The 17,943-nt window shown below is 48.5% G+C and overlaps 1 protein-coding gene across 6 annotated transcripts in view; it reads right to left on the bottom strand.

The window, feature by feature from the left end:
- CAMTA1 (calmodulin binding transcription activator 1) overlaps window positions 1-17,943 on the bottom strand; it is an 857,550-nt gene that overhangs the window by 22,135 nt on the left and 817,472 nt on the right. For 4 of the 6 annotated variants that reach the window (XM_043573686.1, XM_043573688.1, XM_043573687.1 and 1 more), the window contains exons 12-16: window positions 8,858-9,009; window positions 6,332-6,528; window positions 5,875-5,953; window positions 5,377-5,692; window positions 4,417-4,940 (exon numbers count right to left, since the gene is read on the bottom strand). In XM_043573686.1, the coding sequence (XP_043429621.1) occupies window positions 4,417-4,940; window positions 5,377-5,692; window positions 5,875-5,953; window positions 6,332-6,528; window positions 8,858-9,009 (1,268 nt within the window). The remainder of the gene's footprint in view (window positions 1-4,416; window positions 4,941-5,376; window positions 5,693-5,874; window positions 5,954-6,331; window positions 6,529-8,857; window positions 9,010-17,943) is intronic. The other 2 variants (XM_043573690.1, XM_043573689.1) reach the window with 1 other exon arrangement.

Below are 17,943 nucleotides of genomic sequence, written 5' to 3'. Positions count from 1 at the left end.
CTGCCACGTATCTGATCAGACTCGGAGATATGGCCTTGTTTTTAAAAATTTCCTTGCACGTCTCTTGAAAATGGAAATTGAAGACGGCCATTTACGGTTTTAAGCGATTTTAAGGTGTTCTCCAGGGACCCATACAAAGGTGATAAAATGCTTATCTGACAACCTGAATGAACCTCAAAATCAGTACGCTAAGGTGCAAGAAGCCACACACAGAAGCCTGCATATTTTATGATGCCACTGACATGAGATTTCCAGAAAAAGCAAAGCTCTGGGGATAGAAATCAGATCAGTGGTTGCTTGGGGCTGGGAGGGGAGCAGAGGTGACCGCCAATGGGCACGGGAAACTTTCTGGGTGTGACGGAGGTACTCTACATGGGGCCGGGTTTGCCACCCGGGGCACTTGGAGGGGGCGGATTTTATGGGATGTTGAGTTAAACGCATGTGGGTAATTTCCCAAGTTTTCAATAAGCAAGAATAATTCTTGTGATAGGAATAAAAATGAAAAACTATCACTGCCTTGCCTTTCCTTCCATGTTGGCCTTTCATTTGCGACTTGAGCAGCAGAAGTCCTACCTTGATTCGTTTTCCGTGAAAGTATTCGAGTATTTTATTACGAGCAAAGTGGAATTTCTGGAGACTCAAAGTTGTAACTTTACATGTAGTCACCGCCCCCAACAATCCTTCATTTTATAAACACGTATCAGTGTAAGAACATCTTAGCATCACCACGACTGCCACGCTCTGGGATGCCACATGACACGTTTTTTTTGTTTTGTTTTGTTTTGTTTTTTTATCGTGAGGGCTGCAAAAAGCAAGGAAACTTAAATAACTTTAAGCAAAATAATAACGTTCTAAGCAGCGGGACCCAAAAAGTCATGTCATCCAATTCCACATTTCTCGTACTGTGGTCAAAGATAGCCTTTAAATGTGCAGCTTTGGGTTTTTGCTCAAATTCTCGCTGTGGTCTAGAGTATGAGCCATTTTCACAAATGTGTCCGGGATACGTAAAAAGAACAATTTTATATATATATATATATATATATATATATATATATATATATATATATATGTTTGCTATGTTTATTAATTACATACATCTGCATAATTACATGCAAGCATATCCTGCATGAAATCTATCCATATATATTAAATCTATATATGAAAGCCAGCTTTCTAATTGTGTAGTTCCGTGTTTTTACGTCATTTCTCTATCTACTTAATCTGACACATTCTGAGGCAAAGGTCAGTGGCACCTTACGATTACGGCTAGGCTTCCACATTTCTTTGTATTTATTGGTTTTTGCTTTAACATCTAGAAGCTGTGTGCTTAGTTACACAGCAGTCCACTACCATAAGGGTTTTATCTTCTCCAACAAAAGGTACCTCCATACTATGGACCTTGAATTGTGCTTTGTGTCTTTTTTCCTTTTATACTCATTTGTCTTTTATATCTTTGTCAGTGGCTTCTGGGCTTTATGGCTTTGTTTTCATGATCTTCCTGTGTGATTTCATTGTAGTTCTGTCTTTTACAAACAGCATACAGTAGAGTATATTCTGCCGCCTTCTTTTTTTTTTTTTTAACCCAAACTGAGAATCTTTTAATAGAATTGTCAGTTGGCAAAGTGAGGAATGAATCGCGTTTGAAAATACTACTGTAATTTTATGCTTTCTGCTTATTTCTGTTGTTGCACTTTTTCCTGAACTTTTCCCCAAGTGGGTCACAATTTCCTTTGTTCCCCCTTCCAATAACTTAGAAATTCTGTCACTTGTTTTTATGCAGTCTAGCTGACGTCAGGAAGCTGACGTTCCTAACAAGCGTATTTCAGCCTCCACTTACCTATCAATAACACGAGTGGAACGAAATCTGTGATCCTCCCTAAACAAGAAAGCTGCTACAACACCCTTCACCCCACCTCTCTGGTGTTGTTAAAATAATCAGAGTATTAGTTATAGGTTAGTTTTAAAATATGACTCCTCCTCTATGTAAAGAATCCCTTCTCAACAAGTACCTTGTACACACAGTCACGTTATCGCTAAGTACTCAGGCGGATCAGTTTTAACTGGGTTTATTTTTCAGTCCTCCGTGAACTCCGCCTTGCCATTTCTTGAATTACTTCATTATTTTTCAATGGTATTTTTTCATTTGGTCGGAATACTTCTTGAGGCTGTTGCTTTTTCGTAGATACATGCTCTTTTAAAAAAATTTTTTTTTCAATGTTTATTTATTTTTGGGACAGAGAGAGACAGAGCATGAACGGGGGAGGGGCAGAGAGAGAGGGAGACACAGAATCGGAAACAGGCTCCAGGCTCTGAGCCATCAGCCCAGAGCCCGACGCGGGGCTCGAACTCCCGGACCGCGAGATCGTGACCTGGTTGAAGTCGGACGCTTAACCGACTGCGCCACCCAGGCGCCCCTACATGCTCTTGATTTAGCAGAATATTATTCTCTCAAGACTCAGTGAAAATGTAAAGTAGAATTTCTCAGGTTATTTTGTATTTCCTGCATCAATTCTGCTTTAGCAAAGGCCAGCTGCCACAAGGAGCTCTGGTACCCAAAGGCTATTAAACTTAAGTTCATTAAAATGATGTAAAATCAGAAATCCGTTCCTGAGTCACACCAGCTACATTTTCAGCACTACATACCAAACCGGCCAGGGGCTACCGTAACGGGGCATACAGACACAGAACGTTTCATTACCGCAGAAAGTTCCAGTGAACAGCACTGTTCTAGACGCTCAACACAGTTGAGCTGCCAAGTTTCACTGCTGATTTATTATTATGTTTACATTTATGTTTATAAATACTATCCTAGACTGCTTAGTACTGATACGCGGTATAGCCAAAGCCAGCAGCTGGTTGTGTAAATAAAGTTTTATTGGCACATAGCCACACTGACTCTTATTTATTTATTTAAAGTTTATTTATTTACTTTGAGGGGGTGGAGGAAAGGGGGCAGAACCAGAGGGAGAGAGCGAGAGAATCCCAAGCAGGCTCTGCACCGTCAGCACAGAGCCCAAGGCGGGCCTAGAACTCAGGAGCCATGAGATCATGACCTGAGCAGAAGTCGGACGCTCAACTGACTGAGCCACCCAGGTGCCCAACACTCTGATATTATCTAAGGCTGCCTTGGTGCTCTAAAAGCAGATTAAATAGTCACGACAGTCTAGAGGGTCCACGAAGCCTAGAATATTTACCATTTGGCCCCTTACGGGAAAACTCTTGCCAACCCCTTACCTAAAAAATTCTTTGATTTCTCAGGCAGCCTCCCACACCTGCAGGGGTCGGCAGGTCGGTGGTGGAACCCCCGGCCCACCCATGAGGAATGGGAACACACGGGCTCTTCACTGTGCTCACAGCGGGACAGAGGGGAGCTGCTCAGCAGCTGGACGTCTCCCCAGGAATGCTGGCCAGGACGGGGGACCTCCAGGCCCCTCCCTCCTGTGGCATTTCGACAGGCCTGGTGCCCTATTGAATTTCTCGTGGGGGTTTTTCCCTGTGACATTTGTTTCGGGTTCTAGAGGAACTTGGAAAGAGAGGAGGCCAAACTCCCGCTCAGGCTGCTCATTTGGTCCTCCCCTAAAATACAGAAGGAATACTTTATTTAGGGGCATTAGCTTGCTTAATAGCTTAACCTCAAGTTTACTTCACTAAATATTCTCTTAATCTATTGCAAGCTTCATGCCCCAAGAGGATTCTGGACGTGTTGTTTTTTTTGTTTGTTTATTTATTTTTGAGGGGGCGGTGGGCAGAGAGAGAGGGAAACAGGGGATCCGAAGCGGGCTCTGTGCTGATGGCAGAGAGCCCGACACGGGGCTTGAACTCACGAACCGTGAGATCACGACCGGAGCCGAAGTTGGACGGTTCACCGACTGAGCCGTCCAGGCGCCCCGGGGATCCTGGCGTTTCTAGGCTTACCACAAGGACGGCCAATTACCGGCTCTCGGGCTATTTCGCTGCACCTCACGCCACATATGCTTTTACCACAGCCAGATGACAGCTGTGCTCATGTCACTTAGGTCATTTAAAAATCCTACCCACAGGCCTCCTGTTCTAGGCGTTCCTGGGCTGTGACTCTATTAAACCGGTACTTAAATAGGAAACCAGTCTCCCCGGATGCAGAGGGAAGCGGAAGATGACTGGTGGGCCCCGGGTGAGCTCTGAGGAGCTGGTGGGAGAGGGGAGGGCTCTGCTGAGAGCCAGGTCCCTGGCGTTCAGGCCCCATTTACGACGCTGGATCCTCTGAATGAAAACGTGGCCCGAGCGGAGGAGACACCCCGACACTCTCACGAGTCAGAACACACTTCCAAACGTCTGCTGGTGAGCAAATCACACGACCTGCGGGAACCGGCTGTAAAGACGTGGGGGGCGCTCCGACGGCCACCCCGGCCTCTGCGGGCTTACCTGGTCCGTGCTTACCTGGATGTCATCCATGGGCTGTGTGCACTCCTCGCTCTCTGCACTATCACGGTAGGGCCCCATGTCTGTATTCACCACCTCTCTGTTAGCCATCATCAGGACACTCATTGGTTCCCGTGGACGCACCTGTGAAGGTGCGGCATCCTTTCCTACACTGGTCCCCTTCGGATTTCCAGTCACCTGTACTGTAGACACACCAATGTAAAGATCTTTGGGACTCCACTTTACTACGGGCTGAGATCCAGAGGCTTGGAGTCGTGCAGTCTCTGGAACGGGAGGGGAGGTTTCCCGGACGCGGTCCCTCACTCCTTCACTGGGGCTGATTGTCTCAGGGACACACTGCTTAGAACTAGGGCTCTGCTTCCTGATATTTGGCTGTTCCAGACTCAGTGCAGTGGAGAGCAGTTTCTGCTGCCTTGCCTGGAAGGACTCAGGGTTCAATTTATGCTTTTTGGGAGCTGGATAATCTTTGTGGCTCTCACTGCTGTAGTAATTAGAGGGTTCAGAACGAGGTCTTCTCAGCTCTGAAAAGTACAGTAGAAAGGACAGTCAGGACAGGCGATAAAGTTAGGAACCCTAAAGAATTAACACTTTCTCTATTGCCTGAGAGACACAAAGTGCAAAGCGGGAACTCAAGATGCGTCCCTAACATTCAAATATTCCCCAGCAGCATATACTGTATTCAGTCAGTCCTCCAAAATCTGTGTTTCTTTCTTAAACGGACACAGATTTTTTTTTTTCTACTTTCTGCATTTATTTCTGGGAGGGGTAGGGGGGAAGCAGTAGGCATTCTTACAGCTAAAAGAAAAATCGGAAACATAAAAAAAAAACCACCAAAAAACCCCAAAAACCAAACCCTTAAACGTATGTGAATATCCTGTGGACTTTTCTGAGGGTTGCTGCACGAAAGCAAATGGGAAATGTGCCGAGTTCCGAGATGTAATCATTTTGCATTTTTACCTGGATTGGTACTTGCAATGACGGTGACTCCTTTGGGTACTTCCGGTGAGTGGATGGCTTCACTGTGCCACTGGGTCATCCAGCTATCTGTATTGGGCTCTTCGCTCGGAGGACAGTGGATTCTGGGGTTCTGTCCAAGCTGAGCCTGCTCATCTCTCTGCAAGTGCTCCAGACACTCTGCTAATTTCACATGACCCCTCGACCTGGCGATCCCCAAAGGCAGCCTTCCTAGAGAGTCCGGAATGGAGATGGCCCGACGGTCCCACTTGTACAGCACGACAGCAGCCTCTAAGTGCCCGAGAGCACACGCCCACATCTAAAACAAGGAAAACAGCCAGCTTTCTCAGTACAAGTTAAAAAAACATCCTCCGCTTTTGCTATTCCCGCCAATGGACAAGTTGGTCCTTGCTGACGATCTCCATGGGGCCGTAAGACCTTACCACATCCCCATGCCAGTTTAGAAAAACGGCTCAGGGATTAAATGAACCCATGCCTTACCAGAGGAGTACAGGAGAAGTGGTCCACATTCAAGGGGTCAACTTCCAGCTCCAAATCGATGCTATCTGCGTGCTTTGTGCTGTAAGGGATGGTACCAGAAATTACCGCACAATTAATCAACGTCCAAGAAATACTAGAATGTTATCAAACCCACAAAGATGAAACCAAAGTGGGCATCCAACATCCCTGATGTGAAGAAGACAGAGTCCCTAATTTCACAGGGCGGTTCGGATTATGAGCCCCGAGGAAAGCAGAGAGTGCAACGTCTCGCTCGCCATTCCTCGGGCAGAAGTTCGTGTAAGATTCCCTTGGGAACTGTCCTCCGAGAAAGCCCTTTGCTCACAGGCTGTCAGGCTCACTGAATGGCCAGATTCCTCTCCACCAGTGGAATCGCCCAAGAGGAAGGTGCGAGCTGACGGGCAAGAGTGCCCACCAGCCGTCCGCACCCCGGCCTTACCGCCACTTGATGAGGGTCTGGATGAGGGTGGCGTAGCCCTGGGCAGCAGCCAGGTGCAAGAGGGTCATTCCCCGGAAAGTCTTTGAGTGGATCAAGTGCTTGGACTTGGCCCAGCAGGCGCGGCTCATCATCTTCTCACACACGACAACCACACGGCTCTCGAAGCAGCTGCCCAGCGTCCCGGGGCCAGAGGCACACTAGGAGGAGGAAGTGTGTGTTACCACCGCGGACCCAGGGCCCTCCGCCAAGTCAACCTTTTCATGTAGGAGAAACAAAATGCTTTACGATTAGCCGCTCAGAACAGGAGACACAAAACCGTGCACAAAGGGGCATCGCGAAACAGACTAGAATGCGCGAGGTTCAGCTCGGCGGCACGCATCCACGCGTGTGGCACGGGGTGACCTTCCGTAATGCTGAGAACACCGGAGTCCACTACAGCTGACACGCGGATTATGAACATCACGCTGATCCATTTCGGGGAAAGCATACACCGCTAAAGAAGTGCCACTAGCCTCCAGCTGAAGTACACGTTGTGGACCGTAGACTACTAGGAGAGAAAAGCAGGGTGGCTGTCCCAATTCTTGCATCTGGGGACACACCCAGACCTCTGCCTCCCTGCTCCTCCCGAAGGAGAATTGAGTCACTTAGATGGGGATCTTTTCTCCCCCCCCGCAAAGAAGCACTTTAAAAAGTCTAGTGACGATCCCATCCTTTGGGGAGAGCTTTAGGGATCTTCAAATCTAAGTGATATTAATAACGATAGAGGCACACGGGGAAGAGAAATTCACTAATTTTAACTATGGCTTTCTTCTCTCGATTCAGTTGTAAGGCAAGAAACAGAAAATCGAATGTAGTAACCTCAACAGTTTATCTGAGTCTCTGTGACGGCAGTTCTACGCTGAACATCCTCCCCAAGTAAAGGATACTTCTAGCCTGATTCTTATTTCTGGTATTATTTAAAAAGTCTTTTTTTCCAGCAACAAAGTCCACAAAATTCAATTACTATGGAAGTACTGTTGTTCCTTCTTTTAAGTCTGGAAAAACACCTTGCAAAAATAAAAAGGTGGGTGACCGATACAATGTCATCCTCGCTAGAGCTGTCAAAACATCTTAAAGGTGGGTGATCCCAACATGCGGAAGGACGACCTTGACTCGGAAAGGACAGGCAAGAGCTGCTCCCGACGCATCAGACAGACATATTCATGAGTACGTGAAAGTTACGGGTTAGTGAGCAGGGAGGGAGATTTTTTTGCATTCACCAAAAGAGCTGCATTTTTATCACGAAAGGTGGACCCAGATATGTATCGAGGCCACCTTAAATTGACAGAAGAGTCTTCAATAGCAGCTAACATGGGATCAGGTGGTAGCAGGCCAGTTACCGAATGGTTAAGCTGTAAAATGACAGTATATTCCCTTCCCTTGATGCAGACTCTGTCTGGTGACAGAAGGTTTTCGTGGGAATCCCTGATTTGAGCCATGGGATACAACAAACAACGATTACTTCTTTTCTAAAATGTAGGGGTCTACGTGAAAAAGAAGCCTGTTGTGGCCTTAATAATATTTTACTGTGCACCAAGTCTTCCCTTGGACTTCTGAAGGCAGGTAAGAAACAAGAACATTCGGGGAAGAAGGGGTTGTTTGGTTTTGGGGTGTGGTCCATAAAATGCTTCGGTTTCAAAATATTAAAATTTGGTATTAAAAACATTATTAACACTTGATATTTACAAGGAACATAAAACTCAAAGGTTTCACTTAAAAATGTAATTGTTCGCAGGAAATCATCATTAATCTTGAAGAAAGAGGGGAAAGTGCTCGGGGTTTGCAGGGAATAATAACTCAGTAGGAGAGAGAGAGAGGGGAATGCTATCCATCCTTTGAAAATTTGTCTCTAGGGTCTCCTGAAAAATAATTTCTGCCCAAGCCATTTCTCAAAATGAGACCCGTAAATAAAACTTATGTAAAGCCTTCAAGACTAATGGGACTCTAAAAAAATATTTAGTGACGTCCCTGCATTTGGCCAATGCTTCCTGGAATTTGTGAGAAAGCAGATGTGAAACAGGATAGCAGGGCTAATGTTGTCCGACACCAAATAATTCCAGAAACAGCTTCTCTGGGAGCTTCTGATACTGATCTTCTTGACTTTATAAAAGGCCTTATGAATGGCCGAGTTTGATCATGCTTTATATTTATATTTAAAATAGATATGGAATCCACAATACAAAATAGAGTCCAACTGAACTCTGAGTCGCCACTGGGCCTGTTTTCTAAGTGGATGTCCTCGAGCCACACCGCCAGGCAGCAGCATTGAATTCTGGGATCGGCAGCAATGATTTAAGGCTCAGGGAGGTCAACAACCGAGAAGCCCCACCGTTCAAGGCTTCTGTTATTACACAGATTTCAAAATTTAGGGGCACGGGATTATAAAGCACTCCCCGGGACTAATCCAGGAATGACACCAGCACCAGACAAGGGACTTGTGATCAATAAAGCACAGAGTGAAAGGTGATGGTCAGTGCACGCCCGTACCTGAGCCTGGCTTCCTCCGTTCCCGCTCCCGTTTCCCCCTCCGCTGCTGCCTCCTCCGCTCCCCTGTTTGTGCTGCTGGGACCCCGTCATCTCCGCCATCCTCCTCTCCATCTGCTCCAGACGTTCTAGGATGGACATCCTGAACTGGTTATCTAGGGCAGAACAGGTGATAGTGAGGTCGTGTTCCAGAAGAGCAGTTAACACGTGGCCTCGTCAAGCTGCAGGACCGGCATCCGAAACACCATCATCAGCCTAACCAAACCACACAGGTCCGTCCAGGCCAGATTTCTCCAACCTGGCAGTGAATCTCACACCTCACCCAAGACCTGCGGCATCTACGGTAGCCCAAAGCTCTCAGCTAAAGGAACAGAAAATCCCTTTTTTGTCAAAGTCCTGGTTTCCGGTTCCTGGCACCCCATCTCTTTGCCAAATTCCCCAACGGAAGCCTTGGAGAGATCTGATAGGGAGGCCCCTAGAACAAATAAATGAAATGAATACGACTTAAATCAGTGGAAGAGAGGGAGATGTGTGTGTATAAAAGATACATGTACGTAAATATATATACTTTTTAGAGTAGTATCTGTTTTACCCAAATTAAAAAAAAAAAAGATTTCATTTGTTGATCATTTGCTGGCTGAGACCCTTGCGCATGTCCTTTAACGCGTGACGGCATTTTCAGAACCCAGCGCAACTAGGTGCTTCCCCCCTAAGAAAACCATCAGGCCGTCACCGTCGGAGCTAGGACTGTAACTCAGAGAGGCCTGTGATTCTGTACCACAGTACTGAGATTAGAATCTCTCTCTCCCTCCCCATTCACGCATTTATACCCACCTGTGTGCACACACGCAGACACACGATTTGGGCTGCATGCAAACACGCGAGAAGGAGCTAAGACCATTATGAAAGTCATTAGCACCGAAATTTATTCAACAAATTTTAATTTAAAAAAAAATTTTTTTTTAACGTTTATTTACTTTGGGGGGGCCAGAGAGAGACAGAGCATGAATGGGGGAGGGGCAGAGAGAGAGGGAGACACAGAATCGGAAACAGGCTCCAGGCTCTGAGCCATCAGCCCAGAGCCCGACGCGGGGCTCGAACTCCCGGACCGCGAGATCGTGACCTGGCTGAAGTCGGACGCTTAACCGACTGCGCCACCCAGGCGCCCCTATTCAACAAATTTTAAATAATGCTGTGCCAGATAGTAGTAAACCGGTCAGAAAAAGGCCTCTTCCTGCTCTAGCAGGGGAAGCAAACAGGATAACGTGAAGAGGAACCATAGGGCGGGACTACAATTTATAGGAGTCGGGAAAGGGGACACTTGAGTTTCACCAGAATAGAAGGAGCCAGGTCTGCAAGAATTGGAGTGAGTTACTACCAGCAAATGCAAAGGCCCCGAGGCAGGGCATTCAAGGAACCGAAGCCAGTGGCTGGACCACCACAGAGAGGAGAGCAGAAGGTGAAGTCGAAGAGGGGGGCCAGGACCAGACAGTATGTACTTAAGAACCCTGACAGAGGAAGTGTACAACTTTGAGCAAGACCTTAAGTGCCTCAGTTTCCTCACCTCTCAACTGGGGATGGTAACTGTACTTACCTGAAGGCTTGCCGTGAGGATGAAATGAATATTTGCCAATGCTCAGAACATGTAAGTTCCAGATACATGTGTTAGCCATCATCATCATCATCATCTTCGGGCAAATGAATTCTCTAGGAATTGACTGAGCATCTGTGACAACCTATTTGGCCCCCAAATTGTTAAAGGCGTAACCGTTTTCCAAAATACAACCATCCGAATCGTGAAAAGGAAGAATCCAGAAGTGTTCGGTCAGCGTGCCTGGCCGTCCTCACTATACAACCCGACGCCAGTGAATGATGCTTACTGATCCTCCAAGAAATAAAACAGCGGGCGGGCTAACACTTACAGAGTGCCAGCCTCCGTTTCCATCACTCTACAAATATTAACCCATTTACTCTCTACAGTAATCGTGAGGTCGGTACTGTTCTTACCCCCTTTTCACAGAGGGGAAAACTGAGGCGGCGGGGAGGGGGGCTCTCCGGCTCAGGGGCCTGGAGCTTAACCACTACATGACGCGAGTAGGAGACCTGGTGGGAAGAGAAGATACACAGCAGTCAGGTTCACCCCTGGGAAGAGAACATTTTCTTGCAGTAACAAGGCAGTAAATACGTGTTTCACAGGAAAATTTCCAGGACCGGGTGTCAACCTGGTTCCACTTTACTAAACCACAAAGCCAGAAGGGGAAGACTGCTTTTCAAAAAATCGTGACATTATTTTTTAATAAAGCTATTTCCAGGAACAACACTAAAGGAAAAATCCTTCGCCTTTAAAAGTGACAGACGTCTTTGTGCCAAGTGTGCACTCACACACACACACACACACGATCCACGAACACCAAGGCCCCTGCTGCTGAGCATCTCGGTGGCCCAGTCACCAACAGGCAGGGACCCCAAGTGGGCACGGCATGCGCTTGCACAGTCGTTGCCATCCTGTGACCCTAATGGAAGACACGAGATGCCTTCAGGGGTGGGACTGAGTCCTAACAGCCTGCCCTCTCCGTTAGAAGAGGGACACTTTGCAGAATGAGGGACTCTCTTATTTGGAGCCCTTCCAAATGAAGGGGATGAGGAATCTTCCCCTTCAATTAGCTGGACTCCAAGGAGAACAGCGCATTTTCCTTGGGGAGCTCGCATCAACTCTCCCTGCACATTCCCCGCCGTGCCATCCATTCAACCACCTGCAGATCCTTCGGCGTCCCGCCGAAACGGGGGGAGCGTCCACAGCCGCCTCCCGACAGTTTCTTCTGCAAGCCCACATAACTTGCACCTGTTAAAGGCGTGTTCAGAATCCATTTCATTTGTTTCGAGCACTTGTTTGGAGCCTGGTGGCCAACAACAACCTGCCATGTCACGCAGAGGGGCAGAAGGGCACAGGGAGCAGCGCCCAGCTGTGGGCTGCCCTGGCGGGGTGCTCGCCCGGCCACCTGGCCCCATGGAGGCGGCTCTGTTGTGGTGGCCGCAGTGCCACAGTGAGGTCAGCCTCTCGTGCCCGCCCGTCTCCTGCCCAGCACGGAGCCTGCAGAGACAGACCCTCCCTGAGGTCACGGAACACAGACCACGGCGTCTCCAGATCAAAACACTAACAGTCACTGGGACTCTGTGACCGCCACCAAGGTTCCTGTGTGCTTTTGTCCTGGGCTGTTCTCAGCGCCATCCCCATGCAGTTAGCTCGTTCACGTTATTAAGCTGCTCCAAGAAGCACTTGGTGAAGATACTCAGAAGCAATTATTTGCCTCTTAACAAAATTATATCATACATAATGGCATCTCTGAGCCTCTCAACTCCAAAGGGGGAAGGTAGTGATAATTAATAATAAGAAACAGCCTCGAATGGAAATGACTGATTGAGCCGGCAGCCCGTAGAGCACAGACCTGATTGTACTGTGTTGACCGAGACGCAGAAGAGACCTTCTGATCACACTTCCTTTCCTCTGAGCAGGGCCAGCGCCCAGCTCCATCCACAGAGCTTACCCGGTAGATGAAGTGATGGCCTTCGCGGGTCCATTACTGGCAAGTCAAAAGCAACGACTTTGTCCTTGCTTTGGTGTCACAGTTTTGGGGTGGTGTGGAAACCGTATCGTAAGATACTTGGCAAATGCAGAGCTATACGTATGGCCTGGAGTGTATATTATGATTGATCACAGCAGAAGGGGAATAGAATTACTTAGCAGCAAAAAAAAAAAAAAAAAAGTTCTGATTACGTTAGAGTAAAAAAGTAGATTTGGGATTCACTTACGCGCACGAACATTTACTGAGCACCTACCACATACCAAGCACTGGGGGTGACGTGAACGTTAGTGAACACATCCCTGCCCTCATTTGTTGGCTAACGAGTAATTTCCGCAATGTGAATAGACTGGATTTTTAAACGAACGTGTGGGAGGGAGGGGTGAGAAGAGAGAAAACAAAAAATGCATAGCTCTAGCGGGCTGACGAAGCTGGCCTCAGCTCTCCCCCATGAAGTTTCGAACAAAGCCAGCAGTGACTCAGCTTTGAGGGATTCCAAGCCCCTCGTCCTTGGGACAGTTTGAGCGAAGCGACCCCACTAGTCCTCCGTGAGCCCAAGGCTGCGGGGACAGCACGCCAAGAGCACCTGTTTCCCCGAGCACCGTGGACTCTGGGGGTCCCGGTGAGGAAAGCCGGCTGCTCCGCGAGCTCCCGCCTGGTCGGCCCCCCGGCTCTGAGTTCTTGTCTAGAAGTGTCAGGGCTCTGTCTGCCTCGCCCAGAGAACAAGCTGCTGCTTACACAGAAGGCTCTCCCACCCTTCCCCCTACCCCTTGGAGAAGTGGGGACAAGTCACGTTACAACCCGTGGCTCTGAAGACTGGGGCAAGGCGAGGTCCGCACAGCAGCTCCCTCCTCCCCGGGGGGAGAAGCTCCGGGTGGCGCGGGCGTCCCCTCCGTGGGGGAGGGTGTGTGCGCTGCCCACGGTGCTCGTCCCTCGCTGCGGATGCCGCCCCACAGGAGGCTTCCGCCCCTCCAGCGGTTCCCACACCCGAGGTGCCATCAGAATCCCCTGGAGGGCTTCTTCAAACAGAAGGGTGGGCCCTGTTCCCAGAGTCTGTTTTACTTCGAAGGTCGGGCTGTGCGTCTAGCATGTTCCCAGGTGACGCTGAGGCTTCTGGTCCGGGGCCACCCTCGGGAGCCGCCGCTCTGAGCCCCCACCTCCTTCCTCGAGAACGAGCCCTCCGTGCACCTGCGTGCCCGGCCGCAGGAGACATGAGCTCCTGCGAACGACGCCAGGCCTGGCCGCACGAGCTGTGTCGGCGACCCCGGGCCGCACGCTCCCTTCTCACGCGCACAGCCGAGTCCGACCCGGCCGAACTTGAAAACTGTTCAAAATCTGCCCACCTGCGCCGCTCTCTGCAACGCATCAGATACCACTTTGTCGCGCCTGTCGAATCTTACCTCCTCGCTGCTTTCTTCTTCTCCCGGCTGACGAGCTGGGGTGTCTTCCCACGGGTCTGCCTCTGCGCCCTGCGGGTCTCTAAAGCGGCCCGTTTACCTGCATGGTTTCGGGGAACGAGGACTCTGCGGCGCCACGCAGATCCTTCCCACGACATTCAAGACACACGCACATGCATGCCTGCGCCCCAGACAGGAAGTAAAGAGTTCCGATGGCTCTGCAGCGACAGTCTGGCTCGTGATTCATTCAGCCTCTTCACGAGCCCGTCCCGCACCCCTTTTAGCAGAAGCGGCATTTTTAGACCGGGCAGCTGTGACAGGCTGCAAGGAACACGGGACAGAGCCGAGAGCTGCAGGGTTAGTCCTGCGGCCGCGTGACTTTCAAATAATGACCACTCTGCACCTCAATTTTCTCTCGTGGCAAGAGGAGATATCATCATCCTTTTGTTCCTCGTGGGGATGGGATAAACTACTATAGGACATTTTTTAAAGTGGTAAGGCTTTCTTTACCCAGTTATACCAACGGGACCCCCCCCCCCCCCTTTTTTTTAAAGGCATCTTAAAGATTTTTAAGTAACCTCCACACCCAACGTGGGACTTGAAATCACACCCCCAAGATCAAGAGTTGCATGCTCCACTGGCCAAGCCTGCCAGGAGCCCCTAAAAAATGCATTTTTGAAAATGTGGGATACTTTTAAATTTACAGACGAGTTGCAGTAGTAGGCCTCCCATAAACCCTTTGTCTGGTTTCCCTTAACACCGACATCTCACGGATCCACAGCGCACCCGTCAAAACTCAGACACTCGCTGGTACGTCACGACTAACTCAGCTACAGACTTGAAACAGACTTGCCGTGACAGTTAACGCCCCTTTTCAGCTCTGGGATCCAGCTGCAGGCGCCACGCCACCTCTGGCTGTTCCACGCCCTTCCTCTCCTCCTTCCTCTCCTCGGGTGTGGCGATCTTCTCCACGGCCCTTATTTTCACAGTGTCCATGGTTTTGAGGAACACCGGACACGTGCTTTGTAGATGTCCCTCTTTTCAGGTAGTCTGATGTGTTTTCTACTGATCGGACGGGAGTCATCAGTTTTCAGGAAGAATATCACAGAGGCAAGGGCTCATCATATGACACGGGTAGTGTCTGACGTCCTGCTGATGCGGACCCGGATCTTTGGGGAAGGTAGGGTCTGCCAGGTTTGCTCTGATAAAGTCACAATTCTTCTGTTTCCATACTCTATTGTTTGGAAGTACGTCAGTGAGTCCAGCCCACACTCAAGGAAAAGGGAATAAAGCTCTACCTTATGGATGTGGGAGTATCCACATACATTATTTGGAGTGCTCCTATAAGGAAGATCTGTCTTTCTGAGTTTGTTTGTATCCATATAAGCCATTTATTTATATCCACAAACACTTTACACTTTGGTCACAATCCAATACTAGGTTAGCTTATTGCTCAAACTGTCCCGGCTTTGGCCACTGGGAGATCTTCAGGCTGGCTTCTGTGTCCCTCTGACATACCCCCAGCCTCTTCCCTTCTTTTTCGAGTACTTCCTTACTTTCTGGCATTATAAGATGCCCGGACTCCTCTTTTTTTGTCCCTCACCCAGCCCTAGAATCAGCAATTTCTCTAAGGAGCCCTGGTTTCTTTTATTGGAGGATGGCATTTAGAGGCCAAGGTCTGGCTGCTGGGTGTGCTCGCTGCTCCTGGGGTGTCTCACCACTGCTAGGCCCTCCCAGGGGAAAGAGCAAGGAAACACACGTAAGTACAACCCATGTATGCACACACGTCTACAATTGTTCTGAATCTATCTATAATATGCTGGAATAAAATGAATGTGAGTCCATACGGACATCCCTACCTCTAACGGAGCACTGCGGTGCCCATTCTAGCCTTCTGGGGGGTACTTTAAACGTAGGTAAGATAACTAGGGGTTACTTAGATATAATAAACCCGTGTATTAAATACTTAAATCTTTACTGATGTATTAAACTACAAAAAAGAAACCTGTAGGCCTGATTTCTACAACTCAAAAATACAGGTTCAGAACCTATCACAGTAGTTTATTCAACGACTGTTACACTTCAGTTCTTAGAGCTTCCCAACAATATTACAAAACATACAGAAAAAATACTCATAATCCCAGAACAGCTCTGAGTATTACAAAGGTCAAGATGAAGGAACATTTCCAGCCAGTCACTGGCCCGAGGGTCACTGAATGGTTTGCTGAGGCTTCATATCCCCTTTTCCTATGCTGGGTTCACCGTGTCCCAGCCTCCCCTTAGGGGCGGTTAAGCAATGTGTCACACGGCACAGCAGCAGTCACGGGTCATCTTTTCATCTGTCTTTGACAGGGATTCCCAACCCTCAAAGGGACCTGTTTTAAAATGTCCCAAATTAATATTTCCCTAAGAATGAAACGTTCCAAAACAATACCAAAATTTTAAAGACAGAGAAACTTTGATGAAGTCAGACTTCCCACAGTGTGTTCTAAGTTTAGAAAGTTTGGCACTTGCTTCTGTAAAAGTGGAGGATCCCAAGTATTTGAGGATCTGATGTAAGAAAGTGTCTACTTCAGGAAAGCAGCTACTGGCCAGACTTCCCAGGCTCTTAGCACTCAGCTGTACCTACTGTTTCCTCTAGATGACCTCTCTGTAAGTCTTGGAAGCTAACAAATTTTCTGGGCCGCATTGAGCAATACACCCTAGGGCAAGTTTCTGACATGATGTCGATAATCTAGTTTTAAATCCCGCCCCTTCGGCCTACAAAATAAGATTGGAGATCTTTGGCATGGCAAAGAATACGCTTTACCGACTGTCTCGGGTTACTTTTCAGGGACTCTCTCATCACTCACTCTTCTTCAGTCCACCGTGAGTTTGACCTTTGGACCTTTGGGCATGCCGACTTCTTCCCGTGTCCACCTGGTGAGTTGTCTGTTCTTCAGAGTGTGGCTTACACATCACTTCAGTATTATTACTGAACATCCACAGTGGGCCGTTGCAAATGTATTGTTTCTAGTCCTCAAAAAAAAAAAAATGAAAGAAATCTTTTCCTCTTCATTCTACAGACGAAGAAGCTGAAGCTCGGCCATGTGTTGCTTGCCCAAGGTCATGCCGCTTGTAAGTATCAGGGCAGGGATTTGAACACAGGCAGGACTCCAGATCCATGCTCTTTCCACTGTGCCCGGTGAACCTTCCTCTCTTGCCCTGGGTCCTAATGGTACTTAGCAAACGAATGCCGAGTTGTTTTCCTGGATGGGCCATTTCTACCAGAGGGAGCTTTCTGAAAGCAGGGAGCTTGCTTGGATCCGTGGCACCAGATATAGAGTGGGTGCTCCGTCAGTGGAAAAGAATTGTTATCTTCTAATGCAAGCTTCTTCTGGAAGCTGACTTACTGACGACGTCATCCAAACTCTGGGGCAAGGGCTCTGAGCCACCTCTGTCAGCCCCAGTGGACTCCAGGTGGCTGCGGACCCATCAGTAGTCTACCACTTGGTCCGGTGGACAGACTGGTCAGAATGATCACAACCCAACGGAACTGACTTGAACACACACGAGAAAGCTCTAGGAGTCTCCTTGGCTGGCTGCCGCTTCCTTTCGGCTCAGGTGAGGAAGTGACGTCACTGTAGTGTGTTGGTGCGAGACTCTGGCAGAAGAGCTGAGACGCAGCTGACTTCTTTACAGACACAAACTGGGATTTCATGGCAACGTCACTCGTTATCCACTGAGCTTCACGTTAAGAATACAGACCCTCCCCCCCTTCTTTCATATGTGCCTACCTTCCCCTGGCCAAATGGGATCTCGGGGACACAAAGGGCTGGGCGCGCATCTTGTGGAAGGGGTGCCTGTAGTTTGTTACAAAAGCGCTTCCCAAGTTTGTCAGGTTGGGTTGTTGTATAAACAGGACATTTTTAGTGTCTTAAAAAAAAAAAACACACTTTCTAGAACAGCCTCGTGAGGTATGCGTGGACCTGAACACCTGAAAATCAGCTCACAAATAATACCTGCAAACACGAGAACCTGTTGCCACAATTGCTCGATCGGAGTCACCCAGGGCCTTGTTGCCAGAGTAGAAGAGAAAGTTTCGCCTTGGCAGGTAAATGAATGAAGGAGC

This window comes from Prionailurus bengalensis, chromosome C1, assembly GCF_016509475.1.
Source record: "Prionailurus bengalensis isolate Pbe53 chromosome C1, Fcat_Pben_1.1_paternal_pri, whole genome shotgun sequence".
Lineage (NCBI taxonomy): Eukaryota > Metazoa > Chordata > Mammalia > Carnivora > Felidae > Prionailurus > Prionailurus bengalensis.
The sequence above is the reverse complement of the archived record's forward strand: the minus strand, read 5'-3'. Positions and strand labels throughout refer to the sequence as shown.